At 41.1% G+C, this 20,178-nt stretch overlaps 1 protein-coding gene across 3 annotated transcripts in view; it reads right to left on the bottom strand.

Annotated features, from left to right (window-relative positions):
• Positions 1-20,178, bottom strand: part of ACOT13 (acyl-CoA thioesterase 13) — an 812,642-nt gene that overhangs the window by 14,915 nt on the left and 777,549 nt on the right. For 2 of the 3 annotated variants that reach the window (XM_050788247.1, XM_050788248.1), the window contains exon 2: positions 19,854-20,103. In XM_050788247.1, the coding sequence (XP_050644204.1) occupies positions 19,854-19,934 (81 nt within the window). In that variant the 5' untranslated portion in view covers positions 19,935-20,103. Of the gene's footprint in view, positions 1-19,853; positions 20,158-20,178 lie in introns of those variants that run through there. The other variant, XM_050788246.1, reaches the window with a different exon arrangement.

Below are 20,178 nucleotides of genomic sequence, written 5' to 3'. Positions count from 1 at the left end.
GGAAAAAGTACAGAGGGAAGACAAACAAATCAGCAGATATTTTCAATAATATACAGAAAGTTCTATAACAAAAGTTAGTCAAGGTGTAGAAGTAGATCAGAGGAAGACATTCGGGCTGCCAGGGAGGGCTTCTCAGAGGTAGCAGGTGTCACCTGCAAAGGACTTGAAGGATGAGTGAAAATGGCAGGCAAATGGGGCAAGGGTAGAGGATCCAAAGGTGAGCCTTAGTCCTCAGGGAGTGTACAAAACAGCAAGGGTTATAAGAGAACGCCAAAAATAACAAGAGTTGCTAAACTAATCCCATGGAAAGCAACACAAAGCCCTAGGGAAGAGCAAACAGGAATTAAATTAAACATTCCCTGCAGGTTAGTTAGCTAAGCTTAAGTAACCCTGCTTTTGTTCACTGAAATAGTGGTGGTGGTGACAGATATGCTACCAAAGAATAAAAACAAACAATTACTATCCCACTAAAACAAATTTTAATGATTAAAAAAATCACTATATTTTTCTTCCCCAAAGGCTGATAAGTGGCAGATTTTATTGAATCATTCTGGAATGCCTATAAAGGTGGGTGCTCTGAAGGCCTGCATCACATGGATCTCATTGGCAAGACTTCTCTCATACACAGGTTCTCTACTGCCTTGAACCTGGAAAAAGTGGGCTGATAGGGAAGGAGCCTTTCTTATCCTGTCTTCCACAGATTGAGGATTTGGGAAATGTTTGTTCACACTTCCAGTTCTCCTTTAAAGAGGGAAAGCACAAACTGTGTGGAATTTTTGCAGCTGAGCTTCAGTTTGGAATCTAGTACGGTAGTTCCCAGGAGGGGATGATGCTCTGAATGCAAATATGGCAGACCAAGGCCAGGGGAGCAGCCCATTTGTCATACAAAGCAAAACAGGCACAAAGAAGTTTAAATCATCCCTGTTCCCTTTGTATGCTACAAAGTCCTGGAACTCCTAGGATGGTCAAGTAATAACTGCAGTTTTTCTTCAGTGTTCTGTTTTTAATTCAGCAGTAGCTCAGAGGATCTACAAAGAAAGAATTAAATCTTGACTATCTTCCATGGCAGAGAAAATATATTCATCATTTCTCTTGAAATTGGTCATTCATTCACTAGTGCTAAAATTATAATTTTACAAAATAGTTATATTTGCTGTGAGTTTATGCCACGTTCCTTTCCCCTACAATATGAATAACTCTTGAGTTCATTATTTCACAAATTGTATGTTGATTCCTTAAATCCTATCTCTGAGTCATCTAACTTACTGTTTTTATTAAATTTTTAATTATAAAAATTAAAACATTCATTTTACATATATAAAGCAGTATAGAAGTACAATTTCCTACCTACTACCCTTTCAGTGCTGAATATCATTCTATACCATTCCCTAGGCTTACTCATATATACACAATTTTTTAAAGGGTATTTTTCTTACCTTTTATTCGATTACAAAAATGGGATATTACGTACATTACTTGGCAGCTTTCATTTTCTCTTCCCAATGTATCACAGTCATTTCTCTAGCTCAATTTATTTGTTTTTAATTTTTTTTAGAGATGGGGTCTCTCTATTTTGCCCAGGCTGGACTCAAACTCCTGGGCTTAAGTGACCCAAAAAGAGAAGGCACGACACCATGCGCAGCCTCCAGCCCAATGTATAGAGATCTCTTTCAATAGCTGTGTGGTATTCCCTACTATGAATATACTAGAATTTGTCAAGCTATTTCTTAAAATATGTGTTATTTCTATATTTTTTTACCATCACAAAGATGCTTTATTTGTATAGGATAGATTGACAAAATTAGATAGCTGGGTATAAGAGTATATATTTTAAAGTTTTTGTTTTTTTTTTATGTTTTGTTTTTTTGAGACAGTCTTTCTTGTTGCCCAGGCTGGAGTGCAGTGGTGCGATCTCAGCTCATTATAGCCTCCACCTCCCGGGTTCAAACAATTCTTCTACCTCAGTCTCCTGAGTAGTTGGGACTACAGGCACCACCATCATGCCCGGCTAATTTTTGCATTTTTAGTAGAGACGAGGTTTCACCATGTTGGCCGGGCTGGTCTCGAACTCCTGACTTCTAGTGATCCGCCCTCCTCGGCCTCCTAAATCCCAAAATCCAAAGGGATTACAGGTGTGAACCACCGCGTCCAGCCATATTTTAAATTTAACAGATCTGCCAGATTTTCCAACAGTAATGAATATGTTGTTTCCTCATTGGTTAACAATAATGCATATTACCTTAATTTTTACACTCTGACAAGCAAAACATAGTATCTCATGGTTTTAATTAGCATTAGCCAGACTCACAGTGCTTTTAAGCATCCTTTAATGTTTATTGCCTTTTTTCTGTGAATAGCCTCTTTATGTCTTTTGTGCCTACTTACCTATTACAGTCTGTCTCTACAGTTCTTTTTACCTATCAAATTTTAACACCAATTCATATGGTGAAATTCCAGACTGTTGTATTTTGACTTTTATTGTATCTCTTGCCATAAAAAGATGAGTTCAGATGAACAAAGTGCATACTGCCTGACACATAGTGCTATGTAGATGTTTTTAAAAATAAACGATTGAAAGTTCTTTTTAAGGTTGTGCACAACATTTAATGACATGCTCCTGTTAGAAAATCACTGTTAAGATGTGACTTATAGTAACACAGGACTCAGTCACATGCAGTTACTGTGATTTCTTTTACTAATTCTCCCAGGGTTGGACATTTAGGTTATTTCCCTTCAGACAATTTTTTTTTTTTTTGAGACAGGGTCTCACTTTGTTGCCCAGGCTGGAGTGCAGTGGCATGATCATAGCTCAATGCAGCCTCGACCTGCTGGGTTCAAGGGTTCCTCTCACCTTAGCCTCCTGTGCAGCTGGGGCCACAGGCACACACCACCACACCTGGTTAATTTTTAAAATTTTTTGTAGAGTCGAGGTCTCATTTTGTTGCCTAGGCTGGTCTCAACCTTCTGGGCTCAAGCTATCCTACTGCGTTCGCCTCCCAAAGTGTTGGAATTACAGGTATGGGCCACCATGCCCAGCTATTTCCCACTTTTGATATCACAAATAATGCTGCAACAAATTTTTTTGTACATAGATCTTTGAAAAAAAAATGCCTTATTTTGTCTTGGGTACTGCTTATACATAAGACAGTTTTAATGACCAATGAACTTGAAAATATCTATTGGCATATCATGTTGATAAATTTTGAATATCACTGCCCTTTTGTAGTCAGTCCAAAATCTGTAAGTTCTTCTATTAATAGTAAGTATAAGATCTATTCTTCTGGCTGGGCGTGGTGGCTCACGCCTATAATCCTAGCACTTTGGGAGGCTGAGGCAGGAGGATCACTTGAGGTCAGGAGTTTGAGACCAGCCTGGCCAACATGGTGAAACCCCATCTCTACTAAAATACAAAAATTAGCCAGGCATGGTAGTACATGCCTGTAATCCCAGCTGCTATGGAGGCTGAAGCAGGAGAAATGCTTGAACCTGGGAGGCACAGGTTGCAGTGAGCCGAGATTGTGCCATTGCACTCCAGCCTAGGCAACAAAGTGAGACTCTGTCTCAAAAAAAAAAAAAAAGAAAAAAAGATCTATTCTTACCTTTCTAACCATTTCTGTCTTCTTTACATGCTTTCTTTCTCTCAAGCCTGTATGTCTTTAAGGTTCAGTCCTAAATCTTCACTGCTTCTCTCCAGTGTGTTCCTCCTCTTGACATCTCATTCAGGTATTCACCTTCATCACTCATTTCCATAAAGATGACTTTACACTTTGCCTTCCTTTGGAATTCCACTCCTTATTTCTACGTGTGTTGGACTCCACATGGTATTTCTGGACCCTAGCACAGTGCCTATCAGTTGATATTCCCAATGTATGTTCCTCCACATGTGTTACTGTGGGAGGAAAGTTTCAATGGCGAATAACTTAAACACGATAATGTTAAGCATATTTATTTACTGCAGAACAACTCAAAAGTTTTAATATGTAAAAGGGATACAATATCTCCACCTACATGAAGTACCTACAGTAGTCAGTTCATAGAGACAGAAAGTAGAATGGTGGTAGCCAGAGCTGGGGGCAAGGAGAAATGGAGAGTTATTTTTTAATAGGTCATAGTTCCAGTTTTGCAAGATGGAAAGAGTTTCTGGAGATGGACAGTGGTGCAAAACAATGAGGATGTAATTAATATTAGAAAACTGTACACTTAGAAATGGTTAAGATGGTGTGTGTTTCCTCCAAATCTCATGTTGAAATGTGATCCCTAATGCTGAGGTAGGGCCTAGTGAGAGGTGTTTGGGTAATGGGAATAGATCTTTCACAAATGGCTTGGTGCCCTTCTTGCTCATGCAAGATCTGATTGTTTAAAAGAGTGTAGCAGCCTAAGCAACAAAGTGAGGCCTGTTTTTACAAAAAATTTTTAAAAATAGCTGGATGTGGTGGCATGCTCCTGTGGTCCCAGCTACGTGGGAGGCTAAGGCAAGGAGGATTGCTTGAGCCCAGGAGGCTGAGGCTGCAGTGAGCTGTGAATGTGCCACTGTACTCTAGCCTGGGTGACAGGGTGAGATCCTGTAAGAAAAAAGAAAAGAAGAGAAGAGAGAAAAGAGAGAGAAGAAAAGACAGAAAGAGTAAGAGAAAGAAAGGAGAGAGAGAAAGAAAGAAAAAAAGAAAGAAAAGAAAAAGAATAGAATAAAATAGAAAAGAAAAGAAAAAAAAAAAGAGTGTGGCACTCCCTCTCTCTTGCCATCTGATGCACCTGCTCCGCTTTGCTTTCAGACATGATTGTAAGCTTCCCAAGGCCCTCATCCAGAAGCAAGCACCCCACTTCTTGTACAGCCTGCAGAATTGTCAGTCAAAATAAGACTCTTTTCTTTATAAATTACCCAGTCTCAGGTATTCCTTTATAGCAACGCAAATGCACTAACACAGGTATTACATTTTATGTTATGTGTATTTTACCAAATTTTTTAAAAAAGGATACATCAGTGTTTACTGAACTTACTTATTCATGAAACTCTTTTTGTAAACAGTACCTCTGATGGCCCCCTTCCTGGCAGCAGGAGTGGGAGAACTTGGGAAAAGAAAGGGAAACAGGATGACAGACAGAGAGGAAAATAGAGTGCAAATGAGAGAGAGAGAGACAGAGAAATAGAGGGAAAGAGTAAGTAAGAGAGAAACTGGAAGAGACAGAAATCAAAGTAAGACACAGAGGGTGAAACTAGAAAAAGAAATAGTGTAAAAGGAAGGCAGAAAGTTAAGACATGATGAAGATTGTCTGTGAAAATCGTAAGAAAAGCTATAAAAGGGAATTTATGCAAGAAATATTGTATAATTTAAAAGTACGCCTCCTGAATGTAAAATTATTTTAAAAAACAGTTCATGTAAAAGATATGTAAAAAAATATATATACTTTTAATAACAGGATTATAAGGAGGCATAATATGGATTTTTACCTATGTTAAAGGCGAAAAAAATTTTTTTTTGTTTTAAAGGTTTAAGCAAGTTTTAAAATGTTAATTATAAAGAAAATTCTGTGTATAAACATATCGGCTAAAGTTAAAGGGGTGTCATCCAGTTTTTCTGTGAACTGGACATTAAAATCAAAGCACAATAGATTTTTCTTAAAGCACTAACCTGCTCTTCAACAAAAATTATAAAAAGTTAAAAAGAGTCTATAAAAGTCTTACCTTATAGTCAGACATTAAAATTCAGTAAATAATGTCTACAAGATTTTATTAAAATTACATTTAACATTAATAGCACATTAATATAAAGGTAAATTTTAACTTATCTAGCATAAACTCATACAAAAACATTGTCAAATATCAAATAGTGTTTGGCTTTCTTAAGGCCTAAAGGCAGCCAGGTAAGTCACAAGGCTCCTTATCCCCAAGGCCACGGCGCACAGGGGCGATGAAGGCCACAAGAAGGCCAAACATTAAAAGGGGGCAGGGCTGCAGCGTCCCCTAGGCGGCGCTGAGTGGGAATAGAGCAAGGGGCATCACCATGAGGCCTCAAGCCCAAGCCCCAGGATATGCAGCAGAAATTATATACTTAATGTATTTTCTACTTTCTCTTCCCTTGGAACTAAAAGTCTTTTAGAATTTCCAGTACACCAGCACCAGCCTGAAAATCACACCCTAATCAAAAGACAGAAAGAAAAAGAAACTCAAGCCAGCCTAGGAAGAACCCTATTTTATGCTATTAACCACTGAGACTGCCATCTGCATAGCCGAGAAAAAAATGGACCATCATACTCGAGTCAAGAAAACATCTTCCTCTCAGAATCATACTAGAATCAAATCCTACTAAGTTAAAGAAAGCTTAATTTTCATATACCTTCTATATTGCTTCCTTTCCTTTCCTTGTTCTGTTACTAGCTCCTTTGTAACTAAGTCTGACTCACCTCAGACCATTCCCTTTAATGCTTGCTCTGTCATACCTTGTGGAAATGTGAAAGATCAGCAACAGCTAGCCTTTTCACACAAACATTTATGTCCCAGCCCTCTAATTGACACAGTTACCCCTAGCACTCATTGTTGTAATGACCTGCAGAAAAGACATCAATTTTCTGCTCCTACAGCCTGGCAACCTTGTAGTAAATGGGACTACGTCCCTTAAACTACTCAGGAGCAAAGTTGACTTTCATGAAAAAGGTTTGTGCAGATCTAAAACCCCTCATCTATTTCACTAAAAGGACTACCCCTTCTAACTGTCAGCATTATCAATATAACCCTGTCCTTCTCCTCATCACCACGTCCACCCTAACTCACTCTAGACCTGCCCTTAGTCGCTTCTACGGTATGGGGATTGACATAAATGGAAAAGACCCCCTAGGTATTTTTAAAAGACGCATTTTTCCCCATCTCCCCCTTCTTCAGTAGCCTCAGTTCTGGATCCCACACCAGTTGCTCCTACATCTAATAAAAGTAGGTTGTCTATTTCAAAAATAAGAGATCTAAGACAGACCTTAGCCATCAAGACAAAATATCAAGATGCAAATGCCTGGCTGAAATGGATTAAATAATCCGTTTGCACTTTAAATAAAAGCGATTATTATGCTTGTACACACGGTATGCCAGAGGCCCAGATTATTTCCTTTCCACTCAGATGGTCTCCTCGTTGACCAGATATGGACTGTGTAGAGGAAAGAAAAAGAGATCAGACTGTTATTGTGTCTATGTAGAAAAAGGAAGACATAAGAAACTCCATTTGGATCTGTACTAACAAAAATTCTTCTACCTTGAGATGCTGTTAATCTGTAACCCTAGCCCCAACTCTGTGCTCACAGAAACATGTGCTGTGTTGACTCAAGGTTTAATGGATTTAGGGTTGTGTAGGATGTGCTTTGTTAAAATTGTGTTTGCAGGCAGTATGCTTGGTAAAAGTCATCACCATTCTCCAGTCTCGAGTACCCAGGGACACAATGCACTGCGGAAGGCCACAGGGACCTCTGCCCAAGAAAGCCTGGGTATTGTCCAAGGTTTCTCCCCACTGAGACAGCCTGAGATATGGCCTCGTGGGAAGGGAAAGACCTGACAGTCCCCTAGCCCGACACCCGTAAAGGGTCTGCGCTGAGGAGGATTAGTGAAAGAAGGCGGCCTCTCTACAGTTGAGATAAGAGGAAGGCATCTGTCTCCTGCTTGTCCCTGGGAATGGAATGTCTTGGCGTAAAACCTGATCGTACATTCTGTTTACTTAGATAGAAGAAAACCGCCTTATGGCTGGAGGTGAGACATGCTGGCGGCAATACTGCTCTTTATTGCACTGAGATGCTTATATAAAGTCAAACATAAATCTGGCCTACGTGCACATCCAGGCACAGCACCTTTCCTTAAACTTATTTATGACACAGAGTCCTTTGCTCACGTTTTCCTGCTGACCCTCTCCCACCATTACCCTATGGTCCTGCCACATCCCCCTCACAGAGATAGTAACGATAGTGATCAATAAATACTCAGGGAACTCAGAGATCAGTGCCGGTGCAGGTCCTCCGTATGCTGAGCGCCAGTCCCCTGGGCCCACTTTCCTTCCTCTATACTTTGTCTCTGTGTCTTAATTCTTTTCTCAGTCTCTTGTCTCCACCTTGCGAGAAATACCCACAGGTGTGGAGGGGTAGGCCCCCTGCAGGACTGTAAGGTGGCTCTTTTTCAAAATCACACTGCTTGGGATAATTCATCATACTAAGCTCTCTCTGCTATTTCCTAAAATTCAACACCCTGTGGGTCGGCCCCTGAGGGCAATACCGCTTCCATTTCTAAATGCCAAGTTTACTTTGTGCCTCTCATGGCAGGAGGAAAATTTGGTGCTCCTTGAAAACATAAAAGGATACAAGAAGCTCAAGCCTTTCCAAGAGCTCGTCCATCAGTCCATGCCTAGCCATCCCCAAGCAAATATATAGTGGTACTGTGGAGGACCTTTACTGGACACTGCCAAAAAATTGGAGCAGTACTTGTGCTCTAAACCAGTTGGCTATCCCCTTAACACTGGCATTTCATCAACCTAAAAAGGTAAAAACAAAACACTGCAGGCCAAAGGAAACTCCTTGAGTCCTTTAATCCTCAGGTTTACACAAATGTTATTAAGGTCCTATGAGAAGTGCCAAGTAAGTTTAAAGCACAAAATCAAATAGCTGCAAAATTTAAATGCACATTGTTCTGGTAGGTAACTATAAATTAAAAAAAAAATTAACTTCAATTCTCACCTCATTCAGTCTTATTATTGCTGTAGACTGTTATATTATTCCCTGCCTTCAAAGTTTTATACAAAAACTTGTCTCTGTCACTCTTACAGAGTAAACTGCTAACTCTCCTCCACCGTATTAAAAAAAGTTACCTCTTTTAGAAGGACAAACAAAGCAATTAAGTCAAAACATATTAAACAAGTTTGAAGAGGAATTATGAAATAAAAAAGAAGGGCAATATTGTAAAAAGTAAAGTAGAGGTTCCTCTTCAAAGACTTTCCTCCCCATCCAATTAGGAATAAATAGTAACTTCTCTTAGAAGAAAAATTTATTCAAAGACCTGTGTTTCTAAATATGTGCCTTGGCATGCTTATACTGGTCCAAGCGAGCATTAGGTCATAGCCTGTTCCTCTTCCTTATTTAAAAGTGTTTTTACCTTTCTCAGCATTCCACAAGTTACTTCCGCCTTCCTTTGTTCTGCTCTACCTTTGCCTTTTAAAAAGTTCTAAGTTGCTAGCCAATTGGGACAAATACAGAATGTGAGGTCCAAGGGAAACCGGACACGGCAGTAGGGTGGACGCGTCAGGTTATAAATGACCCTGTCTCCTTTGTTCTGTGTACTCTTGTGGCAAAACTGCTGGTGAGTGTACCCTTTCTGCAGGAAGTAAAAATGGCCTTACTAAATAAATTAATATTCAAGTGCTATTTCTTTATGGTACTGGGGAACAAGCATTTCAAACACTATTTTGGCTAAAATACCTCACAGCTGCAAAAGAAAAAGGAGAGAACAAAAAAAAACACGTTTGGTTTATGTGTTTGCTTCCTGCCTTAAAAAAAAACTGTTCTTTCATTTTCTTTTCGTCCACCCTATACCTCCTTCCCACTTTGCCATCTGCAGTACCAACAAAAAAATCTAAAGAAGGCTTCTAATTACTTGAACCCCTTTAAAGAATTCAGAAGAAAGGTGCCACTCACCCCCTTTTGGGGTGTTCTGTTTTCTTTGTGGAGTTTCAAGAGTCATGGGCAGATTCTTTTTATGTCTTAGGCTGTTTTTCTGTATTGCATGACCTAATCTTTTTGGCTTTGAGGTACCTGAGATGACTTTGCACCATGAGAGGATTTGACCTTGGCCTGTATAATAGTGGACGAGAGCTACAAAGTTAGGGGTGGCTGAGCAGTTTACAGGAAGTGGTCTTGACTTTTTTTTTTTCTTTTCTCTCCTAGGAAGCTGTTGTTTAAGGATCCTAATTCTAGTTCAAAGATGCATTCTAAAGGGTCTTCTCTAGTGCTTTTTCTCCCAAAATTAATCTTAATTTGGTTTGTCTGCGCACATTTGTGTGAGGAGCTGAACTGTTGTTTTCATAGGTTAATGAGAGACTGAGTTTTTTTAGCTTGAAGAGGAAAAGGCATTTGCTCCTCCCAGCCAAAAGGTGCCCGTGGGTGACTGGGGCCCTCGTGGGATTGTCTAGGGGTTGAGCCCCCATGATATGCAGTGGCCTTGCAGAGAAATCCCCAACAAAAATTCATTTAAAAAATAGTGGCTAGGTACTCGCTTTGGTAGCACATACACTAAAAATGGTGGCCAGGCGCAGTGGCTCATGCCTGTAATCTCGGCACTTTGGGAGGCGAGACGGGAGGATCACTTGAAGTCAGGAGTTTGAGACTAGTCTGACCAACATGGTGAAACCCGATCTCTACTACAAATACTAAAATTAGCCGGGTGTGGTGGTGGGCACCTGTAATCCAGCTACTCGGGAGGCTGAAACAGGAGAATCGCTTGAACCTGGGAGGCGAAGGGTACAGTGAGCCGAGATTACACCACTGCATTCCAGCCTGGGCGACAGAGGGAGACTCTGTCTCAAAAAAAAAAAAAAAAAGTCTCATCCAGGAAACACATATAAGGGCAGTCACCTGGCGTTTAGAGTCCTCTCAGAGGTCACAGGCCTCCAGAGAGCGAAAGAGACACAAAAGAGGGTGGAAATGACATAGTGGTGACATACTATGGAGTCCTGCCCACTAGCAGTACATATTGATCCACCACACAAAAATCCTAGGCCACAGCTCAGTTCCTCCTTTAAAAAAAAAAAAAAAAAAAAAAAAAAGGCTGGGCGAGGTGGCTCACGCCTGTAATCCCAGCACTTTGGGAGGCCAAGGCGGGTGGATCATGAGGTCAGGAGATCGAGACCATCCTGGTTAACACAGTTTCACACAGTGAAACTCCATCTCTACTAAAAATACAAAAAAAAAAAAAAAAAAAAAAAAAAAAAAAAATGGCCGGGTATGGTGGCGGGCGCCTGTAGTCCCAGCTACTCGGGAGGCCGAGGCAGGAGAATGGTGTGAACCGAGGAGGCGGAGCTGCAGTGAGCCCAGATCACACCACCTGCATTCCAGTCTGGGCAACAGAGAGAGACTCTGTCTCAAAAAAAAAAAAAAAAAAAAAAAAAGAAGCAGGAAACAACTAATCTAAGAATGAGGAGAAAGCAAGGAGAATGACTCACTTTTGAGCACTCTGTAGGTTGTATGCACTTCCACTTGCCAGAACTTCCAACCTCAAGTGATCCACCCGCCTCCCAAAGTGCTAGGATTTGGCCTCCCAAAGTACTAGGATTACAGGCATGATCCACAGTGCCTGGCCTGCTTCTGCAATTTTTAATAGATAAGACATTGATATTGGTTTAATGAAAATAGCTGCATCTTGAATTTAGTAAGATTACTATAACTTTTAATCCTGTGGCTTTAGGCAGTCTAGTCCATAGGCAGTAAGGAGGCTTGTTTTGGGAAAAGACTGTTACTATCTTTGTTTCAAAGTTAAACTCTAAGTTTCTGCCAAGGTTAGTTCAGCCTATGCCCAGAAATGAACAAGGACAGCTTGGAAGCTAAAAGCAAGATTGAGTCAGTTAGGTGAAATCTCTTTCACTGTCTCAGTTATAATTTTGCAATGGTAATTCCATAACTTTAAATGATGACTATCACAGTTTTCATAATCTAGGTAAACAATTAAAATAATTAGGTAAATATAATGGGATAAATATTCATAGACAAACATGTCATAATTTAGATTATAAAGTTATATTAAATACTAGATATTTCATTATTTGGGTATTTTCCAATAAATATACATAGTAGGAAAACATTCTTGCTTAAAAAAAGAGTGTGTCCTTTTAAAAAAAGTTGAACATGGGGAGGTTCCAAGGTGGCTGAATAGGAACAGCTCCAGTCTACAGTTCCCAGCATGAGTGACACAGAAGACCGGTGATTTCTGCATTTCCAACTGAAGTACTGGGTTCATCTCACTGGGACTTCTCGGACAGTGGGTGCAGCCCACGGAGCAGGGCGGGGCATCGCCTCATCCTAGAAGCACAAGGGGTCGGGGAATTCCCTTTCCTAGCCAAGGGAAGCCATGACAGACAGTACCTGGAAAATCAGGACACTCCCAGCCTAATACTGTGCTTCTTCAAGAGCCTTAGCAAATGGCACACCAGGAGATTATATCCTGCACCTGGCTGGGAGGGTCCCACGTCCACGGAGCCTCACTCACTGCTAGCACAGCAGTCTGAGATGGAACTGCAAGGCAGCAGCAAGGCTGAGGGAGGGGCATCCGCCATTGCTGAGGCTTGAGTAGGTAAACAAAGCTCGAACTGGGTGGAGCCCACCACAGCTCAGGGAGGCCTGCCTGCCTCTGTAGACTCCAACTCTAGGGGCAGGGCATAGCTCAACAAAAGGCAGCAGAAACTTCCGCAGACTTAAAGGTCCCTGTCTGACAGCTTTGAAGAGAGTAGTGGTTCTCGCAGCACAGAGTGTGAGATCTGAGAACAGATAGACTGCCTCCTCAAGTGGGTCCCTGACCCCCGAGTAGCCTAATTGGGAGGCATGCCCCAGTAGGGGCTGACACCTCATAAGGCCGGGTGCCCCTGTGAGATGAAGAGTCCAAAGGAAGGATTAGGCAGCAACATTTGCTGTTCCGCAGCCTCCGCTGGTGATACCCAGGCAAACAGAGTCTGGAGTAGACCTCCAGCAAACTCCAACAGACCTGTAGCTGAGGGTCCTGACTGTTAGAAGGAAAACTAACAAACAGAAAGGACATCCACACCAAAACCCCATCTGTACGTCACCATCACCAAAGACCAAAAGTAGGTAAAACCACAAAGATGGGGAGAAACCAGAGCAGAAAAGCTGAGAATTCTAAAAATCAGAGCGCCTCTTCTCCTCCAAAGGAATGCAGCTCCTCACTAGCAATGGAACAAAGCTGGACAGAGAATGACTTTGACAAGTCGAGAGAAGAAGGCTTCAGACGATCAGTAATAACAAACTTCTCCGAGCTAAAGGAGGATGTTCAAACCCATTGCAAAGAAGCTAAAAACCTTGAAAAAAGTAGACGAGGCCAGGCGCGGTGGCTCAAGCCTGTAATCCCAGCACTTTGGGAGGCCGAGACGGGCAGATCACAAGGTCAGGAGATCGAGACCATCCTGGCTAACATGGTGAAACCCCGTCTCTACTAAAAAATACAAAAAACTAGCCGGGCGAGGTGCCAGGCGCCTGTAGTCCCAGCTACTTGGGAGGCTGAGGCAGGAGAAGGGCGTAAACCCGGGAGGCGGAGCTTGCAGTGAGCTGAGATCCGGCCACTGCACTCCAGCCTGGGCGACAGAGCGAGACTCCATCTCAAAAAAAAAAAAAAAAAAAAAGAAAAAGAAAAAGAAAAAAGAGTAGACGAATGGCTAACTAGAATAAACAGTGTAGAGATGACCTGATGGAGTTGAAAACCATGGCACGAGAACTACGTGACACATGTACAAGCTTCAGTAGCAGATTTGATCAAATGGAAGAAAGGGTATCAGTGATTGAAGATCAAATGAATGAAATGAAGCAAGAAGTTTAGAGAAAAAAGAGTAAAAAGAAATGAACAAAGCCTCCAAGAAATATGGAACTATGTATGTGAAGAGACCAAATCTACATCTGACTGGTGAACCTGAAAGTGACAGGGAGAATGGAACCAAGCTGGAAAACACTCTTTAGGATATTATCCAGAACTTCCCCAACCTAGCAAGGCAGGCCAACATTCAAATTCAGGAAATACAGAGAACGCCACAAAGATACTCCTTGAGAAGAGCAACTCCAAGACACATAATTGTCAGATTTACCAACGTTGAAATGACGGGAAAAATGTTAAGGGCAGTCAGAGAGAAAGGTCGGGTTACCCACAAAGGGAAGCACATCAGACTAAAGTCCTTGTGATATTGAGTTACAGGGCTTTGACTCCTGGGTCTAAAAAGGACTCCAAGTCCTGCTAAATCTTAAACACTGACAGCAATTGAAGCCTCATCTTCAGGCCCCGTAGAAGATGCCAATCAAAAGAAACTTCATTCCTGAGATACAGGGCCAGAAATTAAAGGCATTTAACTCCTCAAGGCCCAGGGACTATCGAAGAAGAGGTGGGCACGTGAGACTGTAAGGTCCAAATTTGAAAGATAAAATAAGGTCAGTTTCTCTATAAATTAATCATTAATGTCAAACGCACAATGATGCAAGATCAGCATATGGGCCCCTGTATCAGATTAACAAGGTTTTCTTCATGCAATAACTGCCTCCTTAATAAAGGTTATAAAGGTTATAAAGGCTTATGGAAGTTATATCTTTTTCTTTTTTTTTGAGACGGAGTCTCATTCTGTCACCCAGGCTGGAACTGCAGTGGCTCAATCTTGGCTCACTGCAACCTCCGCCTCCTGGGTTTAAGCGATTCTCCTGCCTCAGCCTCCCGAGTAGCTGGGATTACAGGTGCACACCACCACCCCCAGCTCATTTTTGTATTTTCAGTAGAGATGGGGTTTAACCATGTTGGCCAGGATGGTCTTCATCTCCTGACCACCTGATCCACCCACCTTGGCCTCCCAAAGTCCTGGGATTACAGGTGTGAGCCACCACACCCAGTTGGAAATTGTATCTTATAGTCAAGTTTAAAATTTTATAGATTGTTTATAAAATTTTGAAAAACAAATTTAATTAGCTTCATGCTGTTTTTATTAGGGCTTATTGTTTGGAAAGTTAAGTCTCCTCTCTCAAAGAAAGAAGGTTTTCACCTTTTTACGAAATCCTTGAGTTATCACTTTGGTTAAATGAATGATTTATTTTATAATGACCTGTGATCCTATTTTTGTGATATCCGGTGTTTTAAACATTTGATATTTGACAAACTTCCAAAATCAAATTATAAATTGTCTTTTTCTGACCCAGTTACTCCTTTAAGATATTAGGTTCCCTAAAGCCCAAACATGGCATAATTTGGCTTATTTGGTACAAAAATTACACAGGAAGCATTGTCAAATAAGAGACAGTGTTTGGCTTTCTCTGAGATGTATATGTATAAATATGTTATTGGTGTGTGTTCCAAAATTATGGGAAATTCCTGTAATTGTGATATGACCTAGTGTACATTATCAGTAATAATCATAATTGTTATGTTAACATTATTGTGTGCTACAGAGGAGAGGTAACAAATTTCCTTGTCAATTGTGTGTTTGACTATGGCTGCCCTAAAACTTTTAGTCATCCATGGATAATTGTTGTGTTGTTTTGGTCCTCTTTATAAAGTGTTTTGTTGTTGTTGTTGTTGTGGTTTTTTAAGATTCACTAAGTGTTTTATTCTTGATAATGTTTTCTTTGTTAAATTTGTTCTTTTTAATTAATCTTTAAGTTCTAGGGTACACGTGCACAATGTGCAGGTTTGTTACATATGTATACATGTGCCATGTTGGTTTGCTGCACCCATTAATTCGTCATTTACATTAGATATTCCTCCTAATGCTATCCTTTCCCCATCCCTCCACCCCACGACAGGCCCTGGTGTGTGATGGTCCCCGTCCTGTGTCCAGGTGTTCTCAATGTTCAATTCCCACCTATGAGTGAGAACATGTGGTGTGTCGTTTTCTGTCCTTGCGATAGTTTGCTCAGAATGATGGTTTCCAGCTTCATCCATGTCACTACAAAGGACATGAACTCATCCTTTTTTATGGCTGCATAGTATTCCATGGTGTATATATGCCACATTTTCTTAATCCAGTCTATCATTGTTGGACATTTGGTTGGTTAGTTCCAAGTCTTTGCTATTGTGAATAGTGCTGCAATAAACATACACGTGCATGTGTCTTTACTGTAGCATGATTTATAATCCTTTGGGTATATACCTAGTAATGTGATCACTGGGTCAAATGGTATTTCTAGTTCTAGATCCTTGAGGAATCGCCACACTGTCTTCCACAAAGGCTGAACTAGTTTACACTCCCAACAACAGTGTAAAAACATTCCTATTCCTCCACATCCTCTCCTGCACCTGTTGTTTCCTCTTGAATGCAGGTCTCCAATAACGTTGGAGATTGTTATGAGAATAGGGGAAAAACTTTCAGAACTCATGGAGAGCTAAAATCCTCATGAATATTAAGCAGAATAGGAATTAACTACGGGGACTGAACTAATCTTTTTGACTTTTTTCTTAAAACATTGCTGATCTTTTGCTTTGTTTTTCAGAGTCTTGAAACTTTTGAGCTATTGACAGCTTTTAACAATTTAGTATACTCCTATGAACAAAATTTGGAGCATATTTGTTTCTCTCTACCTGATTTCTCCAGAATTTGGAAACTATTTGTGAGTATTCTTAACTTGTGCCAATACAGTTATTTGCATAAGTGCAATAAGAATCTGTTTTCATTTGTAACAAGACACAATTGGAGAAACTGATTATTTTAGGAAGGCTTTGAGTGGAATGGTATACTTTCCTTTAAGAAATCAAATCTGAATTATGGAGACAATAAAAGCCCTTGGGAAAACTGGCCTCATACTTTACACAGTCCCTGTACAGAGTTTCTGACCTGTGCTAAGTAAAGAGTGTCATTTTCTGACAGGTCCAGGAGCCCCTGGTTTATTACGGAACATCAAAAAGAAAGGAAATTCACCCAACTCATAGGTATTTGATGGTACAAATCCATGGCTGAGCTTGGATTTTAAAAAGTCTGAGATTCCTTCTATGGAACAAAGTTCCTTCAAAGCCAATTTTAAAAAGCCTATGTGAAAAATAATTATTCTTGCTACACTTTATACAAATAATCTGGTCAAGTATAATAAAGCGAATCAGTCCTACCATGATTTGTCTTTAGTAAAAATGGAAAACTGGAGAGAGAAAAATTATGTTTCAAAATCTATAGTCCACTAGTTGTTAGTGGACTATAGTCCACTAACTTGTTGTTAGGCACCAGTCTTGACTAATTTTTATCAATTTTTATTATTTTCTACAGTTTAGGCTGAATTCTACTTTTTTCTGGCTACAAGTCTCCAAAATAATATTTTTAATTTTTTTCTTCTTTCTTTTCCTTTTTTTCCTAATTTGGAGACACTGAAAACTAAACTGTGCTTTTGTAAAGCCCTGCAAACCGAAGCTAGACAACTTAAACTTCAGAAGAAAATAACAGTAACCTATTTACATACATAAGCCACTTTCATACCTACCTACTGATATATGGACTTCAGAACAATGTAGCCCATGTATATTTTCCAGAATTGTTCTTTTGTTTGTTGTTTTTTTCCCTTCCTCCCCCTATTTTCTCTTCACAGGACATGAGACTGCACAACCTTCTAAAAATTAGCTTTCCTAATAACTTGGGACCTACCTGTCTAGGAATAAACCATCCTAGCATGAGAGATCAGATGAAATCTGGGACCAAAGACTCATTTTGCTTCTAAAATGCTTTCTCCAAAAGATTTTTTTTTAAAAAAGAAAAGAGGGCAAATGTAAAGGAAAATATCTTGGGCCCCCAAATCACTAAGTTAAAAGGAGAATTCAAGCTGAGAATTGCTTAGAGCAAACCTGCCTCCCATTCTATTCAAAGTCATCCCTCTGCTCACTAAGATAAATGTGTATCTGACTGCCTTCTTTGGAAAGAAACTCAAAAGAATGCAACCGTTTGTCTCCCACCTACCTGTGACTTGGAAGCCCCCTTCCCGCTTCAAGTTGTCCTGCCTTTCCGGACCGAACCAGTGTTCTTTTTACATATATTTGTTGATGTCTCATATCTCCATAAAATGTATAAAATCAAGCTGTGCTCTGACTACCTTGGGTACATGTTGTCAGGACCTCCGGAGGCTGTGTCACCGCGTGTGCATCCTCAACCTTGGCAAAATAAACTTCCTAAATTAACTGAGACCTGTCTCAAATTTTTGGGGTTCACAAGGTTTAGTTATAAATGCTTCTTATGGAACATCATTTTCTTATAAGTGAGGCAGGAGAATAGCGTCTGGAGGCAGGCAACCTAGGGCTGTTTCAAGCCGACTTCCTATAAGTAAATTGAAAGGAAAACCCTTTGAAAGGAGAAGTTTTTCTCTCTCTCCAGTTTTCCATTTTTACTAAAGACAAATCATGGTAGGACTGATTTGCTTTATTATACTTGACCAGATTATTTGTATTAAGTGTAGCAAGAATAATTATTTTTTACATAGGCTTTTTAAAATTGGCTTTGAAGGAACTTTGTTCCACAGAAGGAATCTCAGACTTTTTTTTGTTACTTTCCACACCAAGTAACAAAAGAACCAGCGGCTTCTCCCTTTCCAAACCTCCACCTTTTCTGTGTGGCAGATGGGAAACTGAAAGTACCTTGATTGGTTGCAAAAAGCAAAATTATGCTAAGAAGTTAGCCCTTATAAAAAAAAAATTATGCTTTCTGCAACCAATCAGATCTTCCCATAGGAGTGTAACTATGTAACTTCACTTTAGCTTCTGATAGCATAGCAAGTCTTTGTTTGCATATTAAGTGGAACTTTGTAACTTCACTTTAGCCTCTGATTGGTTGCTTTTCACAGCCAATTGTGGGACACCACTTCATTTACATGAGATGAGTACCAAGTGGCTAACAGGAGACTTCCATGGGGTATCAGGGCCCTTGAGCTGGTGCTCCACACCCTAAACACAGGCGTGTCCTTTCATTTTCAATAAATCCCTGCTTTTGGTGGGGCATGGTGGCTCACGCCTGTAATCCCAGCAGCACTCTGGGAGGCCAAGGCAGGTGGATCACCTGAGGTCAGCAGTTTGAGACCAGCCTGACCAACATGATGAAACCCTGTCTCTAATAAAAATACAGAATTAGCCAGGCGTGGTGGCGCATGTCTGTAATCCCAGTTACTTGGGAGGCTGAGGCATGAGAATCACTTGAATCTGGGAGGTGGAGGTTGCAGCGAGCAGAGATCGTGCCACTGCACTCCCGCCTGGGCGACAGAGCAAGACTCTGTCTCAAAACAACAACAACAACAACAACAACAACAAACACCTTCAAGGCCAGGTGTGGTGGCTCACACCAGTAATCCCAGCACGTTGGGAGGCAGAGGCAGGTGGATAACCTGAGCTCAGGAGTTCGAGACCAGCCAGATCAACATGGAGAAACCCTGTCTCTACTAAAAATACAGTATTAGCTGGGCATGGTGGCACATGCCTGTAATCCCAGCCACTCAAGAGGCTGAGTGAGGCAGCAAAATCGCTTGAACCGGGGAGTTGGAGGTTGCAGTGAGCCGAGATCGCGCCATTGCACTCCAGCCTAGGCAACAAGAGCGAAACCTCTTCTTAAAAAAACAAAAATGAAAACAAACACTTTCGGGCTTTGTGAGTGCTGGTCTCCGAAAAGCACTCCGTTTTACTCCAAGGGCTAACTTATTTCTTCAGGAGTTGCATGCCTTTGAGAAATTTCCCAAACCACTACAGAGGAACAACTTCTCCCTTCGTCCACCACTCTACCAAGCACTTGGCTTTCGTACCTCATTGCAATTATTTATCTTCTAATCCTCCAGAGTCTAGAGAATTAGACTGTAATGTGCCTTAAATGCAGACGTTTCTCTTATTCTTCTCTGGGTCCACGCAGACACTTGTTGGTTGAAGGATCAAACTCCAAAGTCCCTCCCAGCCTTACAACTGAGGAATTCTGTCTCCACGACTCATAACCATACCTATCTATGTTTAGATAGAGAACTTACGGGTTCGATCCAGCATATTTAGGAGCTCCATTAAAGTAGTAATCATTACCACTAAGGTAAATTTACAGGCGTACTAGAACAGAACCTAACAAGAGATAATTATTCAAAGCTCACAACGGCACCAAGCACGGTGCTCTCTTTCCCTTCATTAGAAGCCAAGGCTTCGCCTCCCATACCTTTCCCAAAATTCTGTCAAAACCGCGACTCTTTGTCATGGCCTTTATCACCTCCCGCAGATTCAGAGTCACGCTGTTCATCGTGGACGGTTTTCCGGCCTTTGGGCTCTGCGCAAGAACGAACTTTGGAAGAGGTGGAAAATACAGAAGTTCGTGAAAGAAGGACACAGAGGGCGAAGAGCCTGCACCCTTCTCCGCCCCTAGGAGTGCAAGAGGCCGGACGTCACGCCAGCTGGAGGCCACGGTGGTCTGCGATTTGCTCACTGACGTTTCCCGCACGCTTGTGACCACGCGCGCACGCGCGCTTCGCCCCCACCACCTCGGC

This window comes from Macaca thibetana, chromosome 4 (assembly GCF_024542745.1).
Source record: "Macaca thibetana thibetana isolate TM-01 chromosome 4, ASM2454274v1, whole genome shotgun sequence".
Lineage (NCBI taxonomy): Eukaryota > Metazoa > Chordata > Mammalia > Primates > Cercopithecidae > Macaca > Macaca thibetana.
This window is presented reverse-complemented; position numbering and strand designations above follow the sequence as displayed.